Source organism: Salmo trutta, chromosome 13 (genome assembly GCF_901001165.1).
Source record: "Salmo trutta chromosome 13, fSalTru1.1, whole genome shotgun sequence".
Taxonomy (NCBI): domain Eukaryota; kingdom Metazoa; phylum Chordata; class Actinopteri; order Salmoniformes; family Salmonidae; genus Salmo; species Salmo trutta.
In genome coordinates, this window is record NC_042969.1 from 43,951,145 (window position 1) to 43,975,427 (window position 24,283).

At 44.2% G+C, this 24,283-nt stretch overlaps 1 protein-coding gene across 4 annotated transcripts in view; it reads left to right on the plus strand.

Moving 5' to 3' along the window:
* The window catches only part of LOC115205817 (fibroblast growth factor 12), a 168,778-nt gene that overhangs the window by 95,082 nt on the left and 49,413 nt on the right, over positions 1 to 24,283 (plus strand). For 3 of the 4 annotated variants that reach the window (XM_029772162.1, XM_029772159.1, XM_029772160.1), the window contains exon 2: positions 5,412 to 5,522. In XM_029772162.1, the coding sequence (XP_029628022.1) occupies positions 5,412 to 5,522 (111 nt within the window). Of the gene's footprint in view, positions 1 to 2,410; positions 2,625 to 5,411; positions 5,523 to 24,283 lie in introns of those variants that run through there. The other variant, XM_029772158.1, reaches the window with a different exon arrangement.

Consider the following 24,283-nt stretch of genomic DNA (forward strand, 5'->3'; position numbering starts at 1 on the left):
ATTCAAACAGTTTTAGAAAATTCAGAGTGTTTTCTATCCAAACCTGAACAATAATATGCATATTCTAGCTTCTGAGTTGGTGTAGGAGGCAGTTAAAAATGGGAACATATTTTTCCAAAATTCTCAATACTGCCCCCTAGCCCAGACAGGTTAATTAAAGTTCAATTCAAACTAAATTGTTTTATTTCTATTGGAAGGATTATCATTTGCAATTGTCTACTTATAAGGTTTATGTTTCTGTCTCCATATGATATGGTAAATATATCCAATGCCAAAAAGATCTACATTTAAATGGTATTACTATTAATTTGCATATATTCCCATTAATTCCCATGGAAAGTTTACACCTCTGAATATTCCCCAAAATGTGCAACCCTAGCTGACAGACAAATATTTTGCCTCTGAATTCAACTTGGATATATGCTATACGCTCTCTTTATCAATTAGGTTTACAGTAGAAGGTAGAAAGAAACAGTGCCTTAGGACAGCTGGTATCCAGCTGGTTCGTGTGTGTGTGGTAGGTAGGCTACAGGTACAGATACAGGCTACTAGCCTAGGGGCTAGACAGTGGTGGAAAAAGTAAGGATACCTTAATAGAAAATGACTCAAGTAAGTGAGTCACCCAGTAAAATACTACTTGAGTAAAAGTCTAAAAGTATTTGGTTTTACATTTATTTAGTATCAAAAGTAAATGTAATCGCTAAAATATACTTAAGTATAAAAAGTGGCCCTACAAGTAAAAGTATGAATAATTTCTTATTCCTTACATTAAGCCAACCAGATGGCACAATTCTTTTTGATTTATTTATGGATAGCCAGGGGCACACCAACACTCAGACATCATTTACAAATAAAGTATGTGTTTAGTGAGTCTGCCAGATCAGAGGCAGTAGGGATGACAAGGGCCGTTTTCTTAATAAGTGTGTGAATTGGACCATTTTCCTGTGCTGCTAAGCATTCAAAATGTAACGATACTTTTGGGAGTCAGGGAAATGTATGGAATAAGAAGTACATTATTTTCTTTAGGGATGTAGTGAAGTAAAAGTTGTCAAAATGAATAAAGTACATATACCAAAAAACTACATAAGTAGTACCTTAAAGTATTTTTACTTAATTTACACCACTGGGGCTAGGTTTGCTTTACCTCATCCCCAGGCTATATTGCGCGCAGGAAGTATGTGTGATGCACGAGATCGGTTTACGTGCCCAGGAAGTATGGATCGCTTTGCGTGATGGAGACCTGCCTTTCTCATAGCCTTTGGTAAAATGATGCTACCGAACACATGTAAGCTGCTGGCGCACCTCCTGCCAAGCAGCCCACCATCGCTTTTGTGTGCAATGCCGCCCCCCCTCTCGCTAACTCTCTTAAACCTCCCTCCTGCTCTCTCCCTCCCTCATACACACACTCGCAAAAAAAATAAAAATATATAGTTTCTTCTCCCTCTCGCTTTCTTTCTTCCAGCCTCCGAGAATTCCTTGTCCGAACCACAACCAAGTAGGATTGCATAGTTAGAAAAAGAAAGGCTGCTTGCAAACCGGGCGACGAAGAGCAGGCTTCACCGGTTGCTCTGATAGTACTTTTCACTACAGGCTACAATGAGATTTGTGCTTAGATTTTTCCAACAGGGCACAGACGTCAATTCACATTGGTTCATATTAATTTGAAAGAATTTACGTGGAAATAACGTTGATTCAACCAGTGTGTGCCCAATGGGTTTGAATTATGTCCGTTTATGATGCTCATTACCTGTGATTATGAAGGTGACATAGATTTTTCACGGTCCTCCAACTTGTTGTGACTCTCCGTCTTCCAGAGAACATTGGGGTTTTTCTAATTTGGATTATTTTTTACCTGGGGCTCGCGTGTCGAGGCCGTAGTTGAGCAAAAGACAATGCCGTCCGCGGGCTGCGGGGCTAGTGAGTGAGACGTGTCTCCGCGCACATCCAGTACGCTGCTGCCACTGAACTCAGATAGTTGTGGAATGTCGAGCACTGGAAATTTAAGAGGAATGAAAACGATGGATAATGAAACTATTTACGGGACATTTTATCTGGATACCTGGGAATAATCTGGACTGGAGATAAAGAGCAATACCTTGGATAAATCTGCACAATATACCTTTATGAATTAATGTATTTAGAGATATAGTAGCCTACCTATTTGTAAAGACTGCCAGTGCAATATTTTATATGTATATCGATGTTGTTTACATTATTTGGATCACAAATATGTTTGATTTCAGCATTCAGCAAGTTGTCATTTTATTCACCTTACCTACATATTTGTCATCATGGTGCACTTATGCAACCTCATGCATTGGACCAGCCATAATCAGCACCCTCAGCAATATCTTGACAACATCTCGCTCATAGAAGATTTGGAGACGATTCAAGTGGTCTACACTCAGGTTAATCTACCGGGGAGATGGCGGCAGCGCTCGCCAGCTCCCTGATACGACAGAAACGTCAAGCAAGAGAGGGAAACAGCGAAAAGGTCGCCACTTCCAAACGGCGCACCAGTCCCAGCAAAGATCCCCGCTCCTTGTGCGAGAGGCATATATTTACTGTCTTCAGCAAAGTTCGGTTCTGCAGCGGCAAGAAAAGACCAGTCCGCAGGAAACCAGGTCAGTGACCTCAGAGCAGCGCTGCGTTCAGTACATAAAAACGTAATAGAACGTTCAATTTAACGGAAACTGTACTGAACGACCATGGAGAAACGGTGAGGGGTTGGGTTGTGGTATAAAAATGCACTGCTTCCCTTTAAATACTTAACTCATTGCTTCAAGCCACACCCCGCACACCCACCGAGCGGAGCAAACATATTATCTCAGTCTGTTCAAGAACATACAGTACAAGGAAGTTTTGGGAAATGGTGTCTTTCAGTACAAATCGTTCTGCATCTTAGCAAACTTTCAAGCAAACTGAAAGTACATTTTGTTTTGTTGATAATCAGTATGCTGTGATTAGTCACGATTAATTGCAAATTCAGAATTTCATCAAATTAAGCTGTAATCTAAGATTTCTTTAAATATAAAAAGCATTACAATAATATTGACTTGTTGATTATATCCAAAGTATTGATTAGAAAAATGGAAACCTCAATGTCAACTTGTTTTGACATCGCATTGTTGTTTTTAGCTATATAGATAATGCATTTTGGATGTTTTCATTGTCTGAAAGCGTCCAAAATACAATGAGATGAATCGCGATAAAAGAAATTGTGCACTAAAATTACAAAAAGCTAACAAGTTAACTGATTAACTCAGACAGACCTTATACAAAATAAATCTCTGTAGAAAAGTATCTGTTTACATTCATTCCAAAAGCAAACACATTCACACATTTTCAAATACATAAAAATGTAGTTTAGGCGTGTGTAGTAAATGTAACAAAAACCAATGGACAGCTAACAATAACAGATGCTAGCTAAGACGAAATGGAAGGATAGCTATCATCTTTCACTAAGCTAGCTAGCAGTTAGCAATTAACATGTAATGATTAGATACACATTTCATAGAAAGTAACCTTCTAAAATACATATAATTACCATGGTTCATATGTACACATTTAAATACACTCAATATGAGCTCTCGTTTGTACAAAAAAAAGGAACTATTTAAGAGCCATTTATAATGGAAATGAAATATATTTCAGAAACGCCATCTTGTTCTCATTGACTTGCATACAAACATAACTAGCTAGCTAGCTACTTAGCTTGGCAACACTCATGTAAATGTGAAAATCTCACTTGGTCAAAACAATTAAATTATACATGAAAATTACCAGAATTCAACACCGTTTAGTTAAACATGTTATCTCTAGATTTTTTAAAACATAACCATGGGTAGAAACCAAAAAACAGGATAAAAATAAGGAGACATGGAGAGCTAGCTTCAATGTTCTTTTCACTGGGCTTCATCCAACAGTCATGGACTAATGTACGAAAAAAAGAGGCGGTGCCTGCAGCAATAACTCTCCGAATACCTCTCCCTTGTGGTAGTGTTAAGTATACATGTATATCAAGGCAACACTATGGAGGACTACAAAGTAATGGAGTGGATGAGCTTAGAAGTAAGAAATTCTTATTTTGTATGATCAGCTAGGCTAAGTAACCTTTTTACAGAATATGCAATTCCACATTCCACATGTTAACACCACCTTTTCACATGTGAGGAGAATAACACTATTTCACCCACACATGTGAACTTACAATTGTGAAGTTTTCTTACATGTGAAACTGCAAATATGAACTTGTTATTATTCTAAGCTCATCATATGAAAAAAGACAAAAAAATAAAATCAATTGTTGTTGTGCGGGTTCCTCCAGTACATGAAGTGAAGGAAGGCACACTAACGACCTAGACCAGAGCTATCAGTGTCCATGTTAAGGTGAACTATTGTTGGTGAAGAATGCTTTATTGATCCACCAATGGGCCAATTCTCACAGTTCGGCTACAAGCAAGTTAGTCAGAGGTTTAAGAGTATCATATCTATCACCGATAGATGAGAGGAGGCAGACCACACACTTCTGCATCCTATTTAACGTATCCCTCCACCTTTCAGTGTTTCTATCATCCACTGGGTCTGCCTCATCATCAGCGTTTAACTGGCACACCGACTTGCTCTAAATAGTGCTGTATTTTAGTCTTCTTCTGTCTCTTCCTGCATGATTTGGGCGTCAAGCGGCTGTAGTGCCAAGTTTATCTGTCCCACATTGTGTGCCCTGTTCATGATTTGGAGGTGGCTTCTTAGACCGTTTGTTTTTCGGTTTGGTTTTGATCCACCAACTGAACCTTTTTTATCTATAAGACTGGGAGATGGTTTTCCACTGATTAGTGTTATGTTGGTATCTGCATGCTCTGAATGGCCCTAAAGTACTGTCGTGATTAACCTCTTCCTTTTATTCTCTTTACCTCCTTTTATTCTCTTTACCATTGAGTGATGGTCTGAGGAGATGGCGCAAGATAATCTGTCTGCCTCTCTGTCATGATGGGAGGCATTGTTTGCTTCTGTGTCATCAGATGTATCTCATGGCATTTCATTCATTATGTAGCCTATCACATGGTACTGCAATAATGGGTACTAACTCAGGCTTACACTATAAGACCAAGAGTTTTTCCTGATCACGTGACCAGACCAGGAAGAGCTCTGGGCCTTAGTTATAGTCTAGTTTTTGCTGGTTTGTCCCTAATCATTGAAAATGGTATTAAGAGTATGAGGGCATGGCATTCAAGTGTTTTGGTGTCTGAGTGACCTGGGCCTTGTTCATTGCAATGGAAAACAAAAATGGCTATTCTTATTGGACACATTCAGGTAGTTCCTCCCTGTTTCACTCCATTTTATTATGTTTGGTGCTTAATGAACATGACCCAAGCAGCTAGCTAACCCTCATCCCTGTTGTTGTGTTGCAGAGCCGCAGCTGAAGGGCATTGTGACGCGACTGTTCAGCGAGCAGGGCTTCTACCTGCAGATGAAGCCGGACGGCACCATAAATGGGACCAAGGACGAGAACAGCGACTACAGTGAGTTTATATAACACACATTACAATTCCCAACATGCACATCTCCTATCATATCTTAAAGTACAATACACTTTGTCCTGGTGAGTACGTGAGTCACGTGAGTACGTAAAAATGCCTAGCCGTTACGATAACAAATGCCATTTCATCATGATAGTGTACATGGATATTAACAAACCACAATCTAGAATTCCACAGACATCACCTGTGCAAGCCTCACCACTCCACGCACACCCATCTGCATTACCTTCACACACCTGTTGGAACAGGGTTACGTTTGTGTCACCTTCACAAACACAAACAACTCTGTGTGTGTGTGACCAGCTACATCTGTGCAGACACACTGAAAAGAGTGGAGTTGAGTAGAGAGGAGTGATGGATGGCCCGCACTCTGTCGCATGTACACTGTGACTTGTGTACATTGTGCGCACACACACACACATGCGCGTGCACGCACGCACACACACACACACACACACACACACACACACACACACACACAGACACACACTAAAGTGACAGATAAAGTTGATGTCCAGAGCAAAGGGTTGTTTTTTGTATGGTGGGTGGTCCAAGCTATCGAACTGAGCCACAGAGGACCACACATCCAACCTGTCTCAATAGATATGAAGAGTATTAAGTAAGTAGTTAACCTGTGTGCTTGGTTGACTCACACACAACTTTTTACCCTATCTATGTCAGAGTGTGTGTGTTAGTGCTGCAGCACACACTGTATTGCAGGGGCGAGATTACCTACTGTACCTGGCAGTCGTGAAACGGTAGAGAAGAGTGAGCGCGGCAGCCACAGTTCCCACAGTAACTCAACTCGCAACTCTGCTGAACAAAAAACTATTCAGCAAAGAAAAGTCAAACTCCTTTCTCCTCCCCTTTCTCCTCTGCTGTAGCCGGGGGAGAGAAGAAGAAGAAGGCCTCTCATTGTATCAGAAGGAAAGATCACAGCATATGAGTCTCCAGAGCTTTAGGGGAAGGAGAATAGAAGAAGAAACAGCTGGCAAGATGTTGAGCTTGTTTCTTTCACATCTCCTACTCATTTTGAAGAGATAGATGGAATAGAGAAGTCAGAAGGATGTAATGTAAACTCAACGAGCTCTATGAGATGAAGAGAGGAGAGAGAGAGAAAGAAAGGAGAGGAGGATGGGAGAGGAGGGGAAGAGAGAAAAAGATGGGGGAAAGAGAATAGAGGATGTGAAAAGGGTTGATAAGAGGAGGAGGATAGAAGAGAAGAGAGGAAAGGAGAGGTTGGAGCTGGTCCAAAAACTCTCTTGTTTCCTGGGCCAAAATGACAGGCAGCCGACTACCCAGTTGTGCTTTTTCAGAGTGGATGTATGGTGGGTGTACAGTACAATATGTGTTTTCGTGTAGAGAGAGAGGATTAATGCCTGGTGAGCTGTGTAGCCGGAGGGCTCCTTCACACAGGAGCTCAGTTGCACCCACTCACGATGCTAGAGTATTTTTGCATCCCCTCCTTACCCCGTTGGATTTGTGTCCTTGCGGATTATATCACCTATCCCTCTCCGTTAAAAAACAACAACTTTTATCTGCCTAGCCCACATCAGCGCATCCGATAGGCTTAGCGTTGTTACGTGACCCATGAATGATCGTCCCAGCTCTGCTTTGTGAGGATTGGCATTGTGGAGCTCCATAAGGTTGGCGTTAACATGAGGTTTACGGGCTGCCGAATTTAAAGTGCTTTTTTTTCTGGGCTTTGGCTCAGAATACAGGAAGCAGTGGTGAGAAATGCTGCCAGGTCTTAGGAGGGTTTTAAGGATATGATGTTAAAGGGACAATATGGGATTGGTACATACATTTTTGGACCTTTAATAAATTATTTGATACATAGCCATTGATTCTTAAAAAATATAATTGATAAATGCTTCATGAGCGTAGTTCAACTGTCACCTTAAATATAAGCTTTCTTAAATCCATTGTTTGTTAACAATGTAATTGTAAACAAACACTGTATAGCCTAAAAACATTGTTAGGGCATGTACTCGATCCATAGCGCAGCGCTGTGGACAGCTGATAATTTCGTTTTTTAAAGGTAATTTCCAATTGAGCTGACATGTACAGTGTTTTCCCGTGACTGCAGTCACCGTGATAGCGAGAACATTGCCTTTTACATTTTTCCAAATCCCAGATTGCCCCTTCAAGCATGTTAGGATAAATGAGGTAGGAGCTGAGGGTGATGCAAGGAGATCAGTTAATGCAGGGATCACTGTCCTGTGTGGCTAAGTTGGTAGAGCATAGTACTTGCAACGTCAGGATCCTGTGTTTGATTTCTGCTGGGGCCACCCATACAAAAATGTATGCATTTTTATTTATTTTATTTCACCTTTATTTAACCAGGTAGGCTAGTTGAGATCAAGTTCTCATTTACAACTGTGACCTGGCCAAGATAAAGCAAAGCAATGCGACACAAACAACAACAGAGTTACACATGGAATAAACAAACATACAGTCAATAATACAGTAGAAAAAGTCTATATATAGTGTGTGCAAATGAGGTAGGATAAGGGGGGTAAGGCAATAAATAGGCCATAGAGGTGAAATAATTACAATATAGCAATTAAACAGTGGAGTGGTAGATGTGCAGAAGATGAATGTGCAAGTAGAGATACTGGAGTGCAAAGGAGCAAAATAAATAAATAAATAACAGTATGGGGATGAGGTAGTTGGATGGGGTATGTACGGGTGCAGTGATCTGTGATCTGCTCTGACAGCTGGTGCTTGAAGTTAGTGAGGGAGATATGTCTCCAGCTTCAGTGATTTTTGCAGTTGGTTCCAGTCATTGGCAGCAGAGAACTGGAAGGAAAGGCGGCCAAAGGAGGAATTGGCTTTGGGGGTGACCAGTGAAATATACCTGCTGGAGCGTGTGCTACGAGTGGGTGCTGCTTTGGTGACCAGTGAGCTGAGATAAGGCGGGGCTTTACCTAGCAGAGACTTATAGATGACCTGGAGCCAGTGGGTTTGGCGACGAATATTAAGCGAAGGCCAGCCAACGAGAGCGTACAGGTCGCAGTGGTGGGTAGTATATGGGGCTTTGGGGACAAAATGGATGGCACTGTGATAGCCTGCATCCAATTTGCTGAATAGAATGTTGGAGGCTATTTTGTAAATGACATCGCCGAAGTCAAGGATCGGTAGGATAGTCAGTTTTACGAGGGTATGTTTGGCAGCTTGAGTGAAGGATGCTTTGTTGCGAAATAGGAAGCCGATTCTAGATTTAATTTTGGATTGGAGATGCTTAATGTGAGTCTGGAAGGAGAGTTTACAGTCTAACCAGACATTTAGGTATTTATAGTTGTCCACATATTTTAAGTTAGAACCGTCCAGAGTAATGATACTGGACGGGCGGGCAGGTGTGGGCAGAGATCGGTTGAAGAGCATGCATTTAGTTTTACTTGCATTTAAGAGCAGTTGGAGGCCACGGAAAGAGAGTTGTATGGCATTGAAGCTCGTCTGGAGGTTAGTTAAAACAGTGTCCAAAGAAGGGCCAGAAGTATACAGAATGGTGTCGTCTGCGTAGAGGTGGATCAGAGAATCACCAGCAGCAAGAGCGACATCATTGATGTATACAGAGAAGAGAGTCGGCCCGAGAATTGAATCCTCTGGCACCCCCATAGAGACGACCAGAGGTCCGGACAACAGGGCCTCCGATTTGACACACTGAGCTCTGTCTGAGAAGTAGTTGGTGAACCAGGCGAGGCAGTCATTTGAGAAACCAAGGCTGTTGATTCTGCCGATAAGAATGTGGTGATTGACAGAGTCGAAAGCCTTGGCCAGGTCAATGAATACAGCTGCACAGCATTGTCTCTTATCGATGGCGGTTATGATATCGTTTAGGACCTTGAGCGTGGCTGAGGTGCACCCATGACCAGTTCGGAAACCAGAGTGCATAGCAGAGAAGGTACGATGGGATTCGAAATGGTCGGTGATCTGTTTGTTAACTTGGCTTTCGAAGGCATTAGAAAGGCAGGGTAGGATAGATATAGGTCTGTAGCAGTTTGGGTCTAGAGTGTCTCCCCCTTTGAAGAGGGGGATGACCGCGGCAGTTTTCCAATCTTTGGGGATCTCAGACGATACGAAAGGGAGGTTGAACAGGCTAGTAATAGGGGTTGCAACAATTTCGGCAGATACATTTAGAAAGAGAGGGTCCAGATTGTCTAGCCCGGCAGATTTGTAGGGGTGCAGATTTTGCAGCTCTTTCAGAACATCAGCTGTCTGGTTTTGTTTGAAGGAGAAATGGGGGAGACTTCGGCAAGTTGCTGTGGGGGGTGCAGGGCTGTTGACCGGGGTACGGGTAGCCAGGTGGAAAGCATGGCCAGCCGTAGAAAAATGCTTATTGATATTCTCAATTATCGTGGATTTATCGGTGGTGACAGTGTTTCCTAGCCTCAGTGCAGTGGGCAGCTGGGAGGAGGTGCACTTATTCTCCATGGACTTTACAGTGTCCCAGAACGTTTTGGAGTTTGTGCTACAGGATGCCCATTTCTGTTTGAAAAAAGCTAGTCTTTCCTTTCCTAACTGCCTGTGTATATTGGTTCCCTGAAAAGTTGCATATCGCGGGGGCTATTCGATGCTAATGTAGTACGCCACAGGATGTTTTTGTGCTGGTCAAGGGCAGTCAGGTCTGGAGTGTACCAAGGGCTATATTTGTTCATGTTTCTACATGTTTTGAATGGGGCATGCTTATTTAAGATGGTGAGGAAAGCACTTTTAAAGAATAACCTGGCATCCTCTACTGACGGAATGAGGTCAATATCCTTCCAGGATACCCTCACCAGGTCGATTAGAAAGGCCTGCTCGCTGAAGTGTTTTAGGGAGCGTTTGACAGTGATGAGGGGTGGTAGTTTGACCGCAGACGTATTACGGACACAGTCAATGAGGCAGTGATCGCTGAGATCCTAGTTGAAGACAGCAGAGGTGTATTTGGAGGGCAGGTTTGTTAGGATGATATCTATGATGGTGCCCGTGTTTATGGATTTGGGGTTGTACCTGGTAGGTTCATTGATAATTTGTGTGAGATTGAGGGCATAAAGCTTAGATTGTAAGATGGCCGGGGTGTTAAGCATGTCCCAGTTTAGATCACCTAACTGCACGAGCTCTGAAGATAGATGGGGGGCAATCAATTCACATATGGTGTCCAGGGCACAGCTGGGGGCAGAAGGTGGTCTATAGCAAGTGGCAACGGTGAGAAACTTGTTTCTGGTAAGGTGGATTTTTAAAAGTAGAAGCTCAAATTGTTTGGGCACAGACCGGGATAGTAAGACAGTGCACTACTGTAAATTGCTGTAAAGTGCATGCACTACTGTAAATTGCTTTGGCTAAAATAATCTGCTAAATGGCATATATGTCCCCTGGGATGTGATCAGTAAGACGGAAAATGTTATAAAAACCCAAATTAGTTCGGGTAGTCCTCTCTCATTGCAAAACATTGTCTCTGAACACGGCCCCGATAGCAATCCCAGCAACACTGTCTCATCTCCGCAGTCTCTGAATACAAATCAAATCAAATTTAAACAGCAGGTCTGGGACAGGTAGCACGTCCGGTGAACAGGTCAGGGTTCCATAGCCGCAGGCAGAACAGTTGAAACTGGAGCAGCAGCACGGCCAGCAGCTGTACCACCAACACCAATTTTGTGCCTTTTGAGAAGTGGTCCAAAAATGTTAACATTATGTCATAAAGGGCACGTTTCCCCAAAGAGGTAAAATAAATAAAAAAATACCATAGTATAGATGGGTTGGCTGATAACGTCACAAAAATGAATGCATGTGCATCGATCGGGTGCTTTGTTGTGATTCTGAACGGTCACATAAGTGTAACAATGAGAAGAAGCTGCCATATGGGGAATCGTAGGTGGCTTGTTTCAGCAAGTTTTATCTTGTTTTTGATACCATGTCTTGTTTAGATTTTTTTTCACTGATTTCATGTCAATGCTAATATGGCTACATTTCATTGCTAGCTAGCTGACCAACAACTGTAACAATGTATTTGAAAGACAAGAAGTGCTCTTTGTTGAAATGTATTTAAGTTTTCAATAAACATTTGGAGACTAAATATAGTTTACATGTTGTCAACAATCTAAGACAACCCTGTCTGTTTTGCCCCATAGTTGCACACACGTCAGTTTTGTTGCTAAACAACCAACCCGTCTATATAGAGAGCAATAGTAATGGCCTCTTTTTGTAGGCACTAACAGAGGCAAACTTTGCCATGGCTCGTTGGCCAAAGCCTATGGGGAAATGTGTGTGTTTTTTTTCTGGGGGGATGAAGGCAGAAAATAAGGTCTGTGTTAAACACAGACTTATGACATCTTATACATCTTGTTTTATAAGATAATCAGCTAACATAACTTTTTGTGTCTTTTGAAGCATTTACAGTGCATTCAGAAAGTATTCAGACACCTTAATTTTTCCACATTTTGTTACATTACAGCCTAATTCTAAAATAGATTAAATTGTTTTTTTCATTATCAATCTCTACACAATACCCCATAATGGCAAAGCAGAAACAGGTTTTTAGTCATTATTGAAAATGTATTACAAATAAAAACCTGAAGTATCATATTTACATAAGTATTCAGACCCTTTACTCAGTACTTTATTGAAGTACCTTTGGCAGCAATTACAGGCTCGAGTCTTCTTTGGTATGACTCTACAAGCTTTGCATACCGCCCCAACAGATCCACAGATGATGCATTCTCTATTGCATTCCACACTGCCCTTTCACACCTGGACAAAAGGAACACCTATGTGACAATGCTATTCATTGACTACAGCTCAGCGTTCAACACCATAGTGCCCTCGAAGCTCATCACTAAGCTAAGGACCCTGGGACTGAACACCTCCCTCAGCAACTGGATCCTGGACTTCCTGACAGGCCGCCCCCAGGTGGTAAGGGTAGGGAACAACACATCCGCCATACTGATCCTCAACACGGGAGCCCCTCAGGGGTGCATGCTCAATCCCCTCCTGTACTCCCTGTTCACTCATGACTGCATGTCCAGGCACGACTCCAACACCATCATCAAGTTTTCCAATGACACAACAGTGGTAGGCCTGATCACCGACAACGATGAGACAGCCTATAGGGAGGAGGTCAGAGACCTGGCCGTGTGGTGCCAGGACAACAACCTCTCCCTCAACGTGATCAAGACAAAGGAGATGATTGTGGACTACAGGAAAAGGAGGACCGAGCACGCCTCCATTCTCATCGACGGGGCTGTAGTGGAGCAGGTTGAGATCTTCAAGTTCCTTGGCATCCACATCACCAACAAACTAACATGGTCCAAGTACACCAAGACAATCGTGAAGCAGGCAAGACAAAACCTATTCCCCCTCAGGAGACTGAAAAGATTTGGCATGGGTCCTCAGATCCTCAAAAGGTTCTACAGTGGCACCATCGAGAGCATCCTTGCTGGTTGCATGACTGCCTGGTATGTCAACTGCTTGGCCTCTGAATGCAAGGCACTACAGAGGGTAGTGCCTACGGCCCAGTACATCATTGGAGCCAATTTTCCTACCATCCAGGACCTCTATACCAGGCAGTGTCAGAGGAAGGCCCTAAAATTGCCAAAGACTCCAGCCACCTTGGTCATAGACTGTTCTCTCTGCTACCGCACAGCAAGTGGTACCGGAGTGTCAAGTCTTGGTCCATGAGGCTTCTAAACAGCTTCTACCCCCAAGCCATAAGCTTCTACCCCCCCCCCCCTTTTATGCTGCTGCTACTCTCTGTTATTGTCTATGCATAGTCACTTTAATTAACTCTACCTACATGTACATATTACCTCAATTACTAACCGGTGCCTCCGCACTTTGACTCTGTAACAATAGCCTCGCTTTTGTCATTTTACTGCTGCTCTTTAATTATTTGTTACTTTTATTTTTATTTATTTTTTTGTATTTATTATAATTGTTTTTTAGGTATATTTCTTAACCGCATTGTTGGTTAAGGGCTTGTAAGTAAGCATTTCACTGTAAGGTCTACCTGTAAGGTCTACCTGTTGTATTTGGCCCATGTGACAAATAACATTTTATTAGATTTTGATTTGATTTGGGGAGTTTCTCCCATTCTTCTCTGCAGATCGTCTCAAGCTCTATCATGTTGGATGGGGAGCATCACTGCACAGCTATTTTCAGGTCTCTCCAAAGATGTTCGAACGGGTTCAAGTCCTGGCTCTGGCTGGGCCACTCAAGGTCATTCAGAGACTTGTCCCGAAGCCACTCCTGCATTGTCTTTGCTGTGAGCTAGGGTCGTTGCTCTGTTGGAAGGTGAACCTTCACCCCAGTCTGAGGTCCTGAGAGCTCTGGATCAGGTTTTCATCAAGGATCTTTCTGTACTTTGCTCCGTTCATCTTTCCCTCGATCCTGACTAGTCCCTGCCGCTAAAAAACATCCCCACATCATGATGCTGCCACCATCATGCTTCACCGTAGGGATGGTATTGGCTAGGCGATGAGAGGTGCATGGTTTCCTCCAGGCTTGGCATTCAGGCCAAATATTTCAATCTTGGTTTCATCAGACCAGAGTATCTTGTTTCTCATGGTCTGAGAGTCCTTTAGGTGCCTTTTGGCAAACTTCAAGCAGGCTGTCATGTACCTTTTACCGAGGAGTGGCTTCCATCTGGCCACTCTACCATAAAAGCCTGATTGTTGGAGTGCTGCAGAGATGGTTGTCCTTCTGAGAGATTCTCCCATCTCCACAGAGGAGCTCTGGAGCTCTGTTAGATTGACCATCGGGTTCTTGGTCACCTCCCTGACCAAGGCCCTTCTCCCCCGATTGCTCAGTTTGGCCGGGCGGCCAGCTCTAGGAAGAGTCTTGGTGGTTCCAAACTTCTTCCATTTAAGAATGATGGAGGCCACTGTCTTCAAGGGGACCTTCATTGCTGCAGACATTGTTTGGTACCCTTCCCCAGATTTGTACCTTGACACAATCCTGTCTCGGAGCTCTACGGACAATTCCTTCGATCTCATGGCTTGGTTTTTGCTTTGACTTGCACTGTGGGACCTTATATTGACAGGTGTGTGCCTTTCTAAATTATGTGCAATCAATTGAATTTACCACAGGTAGACTCAAGTTGTAGAAACATCTCAAGGATGATCAATAGAGACAGGCTACGCCTGAGCTCAATTTCGAGTCTCATAGCAAAGGGTCTGAATACTTATATACACAAGGTATTCATCTTTTTAATTTTTGATACATTTTCATAAATGTCAATTTCTCTGAAGAAACCTGAAAATAGCGCTGCAGTGACGCTCCCCATCCAAATGGATCTGCAGAGAATAATGGGAGAAACTTCTTAAATGCAGGTGACGCTACAGCTTGTAGCGTCATACCCAAGAAAACTCATACCCAAGAAAACTCTAGGCTGTAATTGCTGCCAAAGGTGCTTCAACAAAGTACTGAGTAAAGGGTCTGAATACTTAAGTAAATGTCATATTTCAGTTTTAGTTTTTTTTATAAATTTGCAAAAAAAAATTAAAACCTGTTTTTGCTTTGCCATTATGTGTCACGTCCTGACCAGCAGAAGGCGTATTGCTTTGTCTAGGTCAGGATGTGGCAGGTGGTTTGTGCTTGTTTAATGTTGGTGATTGGGACTTCCAATTGAAGGCAGGTGTGTATAGTTGCCTTTGATTGGAAGTCCTATATAGGTGTGTAGAGTTGCCTTTGATTGGAAGTCCTATATAGGTGTGTTTTTGCACTTGCTTTGTGAGCCTGCAAAACTGTTTGCTGTCGTGAGTACTGTTTTTGGTTTTCCAGTGGATACTTTACTTGTTCTGTTAATTAAAAGAATGAGTGTCCACACTTCCACTGCGCCTTGGTCCTTCTCTCTCCTGTATGACATTTTCAACGACAAGTACGACTTATTTTGTGACAGAATTTCCCACCACCAAACCAGGACCAAGCAGCGGAAGAAGGCTGGCGAGGACTGGGAGACACGACGGGTAAGGGAGACCGAGAGGCACCCCTAAGATTTTTTTAAGGGGGGGCACAAGGGCTGGTTGACGGCGCCAGAGCTGCCCGCCAGTCAACAGTCACCAGAGCTGCCCGCCAGTCAACAGTCACCAGAGCTGCCCGCCAGTCAACAGTCACCAGAGCTGCCCGCCAGTCAACAGTCACCAGAGCTGCCCGCCAGTCAGTCACCAGAGCTGCCCGCCAGTCAGTCACCAGAGCTGCCCGCCAGTCAGTCACCAGAGCTGTCCGCCAGTCAACAGTCACCAGAGCTGCCCGCCAGTCAGTCACCAGAGCTGTCCGCCAGTCAACAGTCACCAGAGCTGCCCGCCAGTCAACAGTCACCAGAGCTGCCCGCCAGTCGTAAGTCGCCAGAGCTGCCCGCCAGTCGTAAGTCGCCAGAGCTGCCCGCCAGTCGTAAGTCGCCAGAGCTGCCCGCCAGTCGTACGTCGCCAGAGCCGCCCGCCAGTCAGGAGTCGCCAGAGCCGCCCGCCAGTCAGGAGTCGCCAGAGCCGCCAGCTAGTCAGGAGCGCCAGAGCCGCCCGCTAGTCAGAAGCCGCCAGAGTGGCCCGACTGCCAGGAGATGCCAGAGTGGCCCGACTGCCAGGAGATGCCAGAGTGGCCAGACTGCCCGGAACTGCCAGAGTGGCCAGACTGCCCGGAACTGCCAGAGTGGCCAGACTGCCCGGAACTGCCAGAACTGCCAGACTGCCCAGAACTGCCAGACTGCCTGGAACTGCCAGAGTGGCCAGACTGCCCGGAACTGCCAGACTACCCGGAACTGCCGGAGTGGCCAGACTGCCCGGAACTGCCAGAGTGGCCGGAACTGCCAGAGTGGCCAGACTGCCAGGAGATGACAGAGTGGCCCGACTGCCAGGAGATGCCGGAACTGCCAGAGTGGCCAGACTGCCAGGAGATGACAGAGTGGCCCGACTGCCAGGAGATGCCAGAGTGGCCAGACTGCCCGGAACTGCCAGAGTGGCCAGACTGCCCGGAACTGCCAGACTGCCCGGAACTGCCAGAGTGGCCGGGACTGCCAGGAGATGACAGAGTGGCCCGACTGCCAGGAGCTGCCAGAGTGGCCAGACTGCCCGGAACTGCCAGAGTGGCCGGAACTGCCAGAGTGGCCGGAACTGCCAGAGCTGCCAGACTGCCAGGAGCTGACAGAGTGGCCCGACTGCCAGGAGATGCCAGAGTGGCCAGACTGCCCGGAACTGCCAGACTGCCCGGAACTGCCAGAGTGGCCGGAGATGCCAGAGTGGCCAGACTGCCCGGAGATGCCAGAGTGGCCCGACTGCCAGGACATGCCAGAGTGGCCAGACTGCCCGGAACTGCCACAGTGGCCAGACTGCCCGGAACTGCCAGAGTGGCCAGACTGCCCGGAACTGCCAGACTGCCCGGAACGGCCAGAGTGGCCAGACTGCCCGGAACTGCCAGAGTGGCCAGACTGCCCGGAACGGCCAGAGTGGCCAGACTGCCCGGAACGGCCAGAGTGGCCAGACTGCCCGGAACGGCCAGAGTGGCCCGACTGCCCGGAATGGCCAGAGTGGCCCGACTGCCCCGAACGGCCAGAGTGGCCCGACTGCCCCGAACGGCCAGAGTGGCCCGACTGCCCCGAGCTGCCAGAGTGGCCCGACTGCCCCGAGCTGCCAGAGTGGCCCGACTGCCCCGAGCTGCCAGAGTGGCCAGACTGCCCGGAACTGCCAGAGTGGCCAGACTGCCAGGAGATGACAGAGTGGCCCGACTGCCAGGAGGTGCCAGAGTGGCCAGACTGCCCGGAACTGCCAGAGTGGCCAGACTGCCCGGAACTGCCAGACTGCCCGGAACTGCCAGAGTGGCCGGAACTGCCAGAGTGGCCAGACTGCCAGGAGATGCCAGAGTGGCCCGACTGCCAGGAGATGCCAGAGTGGCCAGACTGCCCGGAACTGCCAGAGTGGCCAGAGTGGCCGGAACTGCCAGAGTGGCCGGAACTGCCAGAGTGGCCGGACCTGCCAGAGTGGCCAGACTGCCAGGAGATGACAGAGTGGCCCGACTGCCAGGAGATGCCAGAGTGGCCAGACTGCCCGGAACTGCCAGAGTGGCCAGACTGCCCGGAACGGCCAGACTGCCCGGAACGGCCAGAGTGGCCCGACTGCCCCGAGCTGCCAGAGTGGCCCGACTGCCCCGAGCTGCCAGAGTGGCCAGACTGCCCCGAGCTGCCAGAGTGGCCCGACTGCCCCGAGCTGCCAGAACCGGAGCCACCTCCAGATATAGGTGGGTTGGGGAGGGGGGGTGTAGCACAGTGCCGTCGGTGACTGCAGCCACCCTCCCTTCCCTCCCTTTTTGTTTAGGGGGTATTGTTTGTTGGTTTTGTTGGGGTATTGGGGATTTTCTTGTGTTTTTCTTTTTTAGGTGCATCCCGGAGTCTGCACCTTGAGGGGGGTTACTGTCACGTCCTGACCAGCAGAGGGCGTATTGCTTTGTCTAGGTCAGGATGTGGCAGGTGGTTTGTGCTTGTTTAATGTTTGTGATTGGGACTTCCAATTGAAGGCAGGTGTGTATAGTTGCCTTTGATTGGAAGTCCTATATAGGTGTGTGTGTTTGTCTTTGGGGTTGTTGGGAATTGTTTTTGCACTTGCTTTGTGAGCCTGCAAAACTGTTTGCTGTCGTGAGTACTGTTTTTGGTTTTCCAGTGGATACTTTACTTGTTCTGTTAATTAAAAGAATGAGTGTCCACACTTCCGCTGCGCCTTGGTCCTTCTCTCTCCTGTATGACATTTTCAACGACGAGTACGACTTATTTTGTGACATTATGGGGTATAGTGTGTAGTTTGATGAGGGGAAAAAACGATTTTATCCATTTTAGAATAAAGCTGTAACTTGTGGAAAAGTGAAGGGGTCTGAATACTTTCCAGATGCACTGTATGCAATCAAAACAAGCACATAAAGGCATCATAATTCATAAATGGCATGTTAGCTGACTGATATTATTTCATAGAACACAACGTTTAAGCCTGTGCCTCATTTGCTGCATATATCCCAAAGCCACATTTTCTTTCCTCATTCATTTCCCCAATAGGAATGGCCAATGAACCAGAGGTAGAAAATGCTAACTAATTTCTGTTTTTTAGGACTACAAGCTGGTGAGCTCTATTAAGTGCCAAATAAATTAACAGGGTTGGCCGTAACAGGGTTGACGATTTCATCTTAAATCGGACATAAATCCCCCTGTGGTAGGGAATGGAAGCTTGTTGTGGAAAGGGCAATTGAATGCGAGCTTCACCCTTTTTATAAATTGTTAAAACATTTCTAGCCTGTCTATCTATGGGTTGACGTGTTATGCTCGACCCGGTCAGTTTCTCACCACAAAACACCAGAAAATGGCCAAAAAGAGTAAAACCAGTACACCTGCTCTTGTGTTACAGAACTGTCTAGACAGCCTACTTTTAACCTATCTTGGGTAGGGGGCAGTATTTTGACATCCGGATGAAAAGCGTGCCCAAAGTACACTGCCTGTTACTCAGGCCCAGAAGCTAGGATATGCATATAATAAATAGTAGATTAATGGTATATTTGGATAGAAAAAACTCAAAAGTTTATAAAACTGTTAAAATAATGTCTGTGAGTATAACATAACTGATTTGGCAGGCAAAACCCCGAGGACAAACCATCCAGGGTGGAAAAAAATTGAGGTCATAGGATTTTCCAATGGGTTTCTATGGGATACCCTTATTATTAGGAACCTGGTTGCAGTTCCTATGGCTTCCACTAGATGTCAACAGTCTTTAGAAATTGTTCGATGTTTTTCTTTTGAGAAATGAAGAAGTAGTCTTATTCATTGTGTCACTCCAGGTGGACTCTACTGTTTTGGTGCGCGTGCTCCACGTTGTTTTTATCCGGTATTAGTTGTTTATTCCGTTTATTGTTTATTCTGTCTTAAATTTTATTGATTATTTTCGTTTTAGGGTACCTGAGGTTGGATTAGGAACGTTGTTTGAAATGTTTGGACCAAGTTTACAGGTAACTTATTAGATACTTTGTAGGCATGTTGGGCGAGTTGAAACCGGTGTATTTCTGAATCAAACGCGCCAAATAAATTGACATTTTTGGGACATAAAGAAGGACATTATCGAACAAAAGGACCATTTGTGATGTTTCTGGGACATTTTGGAGTGCCATCAGAAGATCTTCAAAGGTAAGGCATTAATTATATCGCTATTTCTGACTTTTGTGTCGCACCTGCCTGGTTGAAAAATTATTTTCATGTTTTTGTATGTGGGGCGCTGTCCTCAGATAATCGCATGTTGTGCTTTCGCCGTAAAGCCTTTTTGAAATCTGACACAGCGGCTGGATTAACAAGACGTTAAGCTTTATATTGATGTATAGCACATATATTTTCAAGAATGTTAAATATTTGAATTTAATATTTTTGAATTTCGCGCTCTGCAATTTCACCGGATGTTGGCCCTGTACGGGGTTATAGGCTTGCCTAATGGTTCTGTAACCTGAATGAATGTGTGCATTAATTTGAAAAGTAAGCATATACGACCAGGTGATGGATGTACATGTGCCCAGGGAGACAGCAACCTTACCTTATGTCCATGGCCAACTCTATCTTGACTATTTTTTGTTGGCAAGCCAAAGCAGATTGTTATGTTCAGTGATGGAAACAAATATACCAACAGGACAACTACAAACAGCCATGCCTGAACTAAAGGTTCAAAATCTAAAGCAAAGGCTGCATGCCCACATGGGACACTAGCTGACGATCACCTTAATTGTGCAACACCTGTCCTTATCAAGACTTGGCAGCACAGCACTTGGACATGGTTCCTGCTGCCCCCTGGGGGAATGGAATGTGGTAGTGGTGGTGAGCTGTAGTGTAGTGTCTAAACTACCTAACCTATTCCATAACACTTGGTAAAAATTGTAACATTCTGTCATAAAGAACACATGTTCTACTTCATAAAAACATGTATTTCTGCTTGAAAAGAAAGTAGAGTCTATCGTGTCAGACATACACATAGAAGGCGTGCACAGAATGACCAAGAAAACAAAATTAGCCCTCTGGAAACAAGGCTGCAAACTTTAGAAGATGAAATGGGCCAGCAAGAAAACTGAATGAAAGAAAACAACATGAGAATATTGAGGAAATGATGAAAAAGAAGTCCTTTCTAGCTATGTGGTCAAAATGATATCAGAGGAGCTTGGCGTGGACATATCACCAGAGGATCTGGAATGATGCCATCGGATCAGTGTGAAACAGAAGAATACCAAATACTCTTGCATGGTAATCTTCAAGCTGTGGAACTATCAGACCAAAGTCAACATTCTAAAGGCACAGGGGGGAAAGGAAATCAAAATCCACAGCCAATCCATTCGATTCGTCCAGGACCTGTCTGCTAAGCTGAGAAAAAAATGCAAGCGATATATTCCGATCAGACAGTCACTGGAGGAAAAATGTATCAAGTACCAACTCTGCTTCCTGGCAGTTCTGTGGGTATGTAAGGGAACACAAAGATGGAATTCACAAGGGCAGATGGAGCCCTAAACAGGCTGCAAGAAACTTTTCCAGTTGAATGAGAGCCCATTGCCCTGAGGAGAGGACGATGAGAGAAAAAGCGATAAGGACACTAGGCAACATACAGTGACGTTTAAGACCAGCTTATCATACGTTGGGACAATAATCTTTCCCCCTCCCCCCCAATACAATGAACTCTACTGTCCCCAAGTAGTTGTTATTCTCTAGGAAGTAATGATAGAACCTACATGGACACTGAAAAGGCAATATAAAAGAGGAAATATAGCACAGATGTTAATAATTGCTCTATGGGATATGTGTGTGGCGGTGTGAGTGGGTGTATGTGCGTGTTTGTGAAAATTAATTGGAGTGTGAAGGGGTATGAATATGCGATGGATGGCGAGATAGAATGGGTGGGTGGTTGCATAAGGTATATGTTGTATGTGAATGAAGGAGAATCGATATATGGATGGGTGTAAATGTGTCTGAGAAGAAGGGAAGGTGGGAAAAGATGGGAGGTTGGGATAAACTTTGCCTGGGTGGGTCCAGGGAGGGCAGGGATGGGAGGTGGTGATAAGCTTGGCTTGGGCGAACAAGGGTGGGTAAGGATGGGAGGTGTGGGTAAAGGGGCAAGAAAACTGAGAAGGGGAGGTGGAGATGAAAGGATTGGCCTGGGAGAGGGAGAAGGAGAAGGAAGGATTTAACTATACTATAATGTAATTGTATTTATTTTGTGATTTGCAAACCTGTAAAATGAATGAGTTTTGGACAGATCAGGAGAGGATGTCGAGTCGTTATTATTCCTTGTTTGTCATTATAGTTAAGATTTAATGGTGGTTATTGGAGAGATTGGAGGGGGGCTCTATCCGAGGGATTGGGACGGGGTGACTGGGAGGGCATCAGACACTTCTCTGAAGTATGTGTGGAGCTTCCACTCATCCCACTTCAATCTCTTGGTGAACCCACACACCCCATGTAGACTCCCACCAGCCACTTTCATTTACTTTACAAGTAATACAAACTGACCACAGTACTTAAGTTGCAGTCTTTCTACAATATGAATACAATGACATAATCCACAGTCTTTTGGTACATTAGGATATGAGTTTTAAAAGCCCTGAAAAAGCATAGCGCCTCAAAGTACGAAGGAGTACTTTGTTGATTTATGTTTTTTGTGTGTTCTCTGTTAAATGTCTGCTCAGCCCACATACTGTACTTGCACGCTCTATATGTGTAATATATATCAAATTATGTATTCATACTATGACTCTCCTATTCCATGGAATGCCCACCGCCCTCATATGACATGTCTGCTAAAATGTTTTATCTGGTTAGTCAATGATAGATGGAACAGACAAGGTTAACTTTGATTCTATACATGTAAAGACCATCCAAATTGAAAGTATTACTTGGAATGTGCACAGGCTTAATGATGGGGAAAAAATATATGGTTCTTGAACTCGTAAAGAGATTGTCAGCAGATGTGGTTTTCCTACAAGAGTTACATTTAAAAAAGTTAGCAATTGAATTTTTAAAGAGGAGCTGGGTTGGAGAGCCCTATGCTGCCACCTACTGTAGTAACAGCAGAGGTGTAGACATCCTGATAAATAAGAATACACCTGTTTCCCTTATAGCCCAGCATACGGACTAAGAAGGCCATTTTCTCATTTTGAATTGTAGCTTACATGGTGAAAAATACACATTGATTATTTCACTGTACAGTGGTTCCTCCTTTAAAAGTTGCATCATACTGCGGAAGACCTTGCGTGCTGCCGCAGCACGTCATTTAATTCTCAGCCATTTTTTCTGTTACTGCAAGTTATTGCTAGTTTGACCACCAGAGGGCATCTTTGAGAAGCATTTGATAGTATTCCGTATTGGCATTACCAGAGAATTTAAAACCTTTTTTGTAGTAACAGTATATGGGATTGATTTGAAGAAATTTGGCTTAATTAATTAGATTAATATTATGGTGTTTCTATTCAGAGAAAAACAAAAAACGAAACCCTCAGGGTTTCCGTTAGGATGGAATGGAAAATATGGCTATGTACAGTGGTTCCTCCTTTAAAAGTTGCGAGCTTGCACTGCGGGACTTAGAGGTACCCAGCGTCACGGCTTCATTACTCCAGACCACCACAAGGGGGAATCGGAGCACTCATTATGCATTTGGGTCCCAAGGTTTTTATATGACCAATCATATCGAGTGGTTCCAATGACGAATTTGATGTGAGCCACCGGTCCCTGGGGCTTTCTTCAACAAAGTGGGCTGACAAAACATTACTGTGGAACCAAATGTAAGTAGTTATAATGTCATAACGAGTCAAGCAAAAAATTTACAATTGAGAGGAATATGTTAGTTAATGTAGAGACAAATGTTTGTGCATATTTTTTTGTTAAAAAGGTAATTTACGAAAATCGCTATTTAGCAAGTTATCTGACTAGCTACCATTTACACTAGCTAGCTAGCTGGCTATGACAGGAGAATGAATTTGTAATTCCTGTTGTTTAATGTTTTATGGACTCCTGAGAAAACCAGGAGGTCGTCTTGTGAAACAGTGGATATAAAGAATCTAGCTAGCTAAAGCATTTACTGCAAATTGAATGTACAATTGTGTAAGCTTGCCTTGCAATGCAGCTGAAGTAACATAGCTAGCTAACTATTTACTTGCTTATTGTGTAGTGGAGGATAAAAATAACTGTATGCCTATGGATGTGTAGCTAGCTACAGTATGTAGCCGATCTGTGTATGGACCCTAAAACGTTAGGTTCTGAACTAATATTCATACCAATCTATGACCCTCAGCTATCATAGTTGTTGTATCAACTTCAAGTCTGAATGGCATTAATGAAGCCTATGGATAGAGTAGAATATAGTAACTTTATTGTGCCAAGGATGCAAGTCCTATATACATGTACTGTAGTTATTACCACGCAAGAGATTCCCACATTGTAGCCTGTACATTGAATATATTCACTGATCATGTACTCTTCCTTGGCAAATAAAGGTGCGGTTCAGGTATGAATCTCGGAGACATTCTTTTTCAGTCATATCAAACTCTGTTATTTGAATGATGCTGTGTCTGCATGTATGTATTACAATTATACACTTCAACAGTGTTTACCACTCTTGCTCCTGGGACATCAATGATTACACATTGTAACTATGCAATAGACTAGAAACATGATTGATTTGTAATTCATATATACAGAAAAAAACTATGCATATCTAACTCCCTTCATCTGCATTAATCTGAGGACACCGGATAGTAGTTCAATGAGATACTTAGTTTCA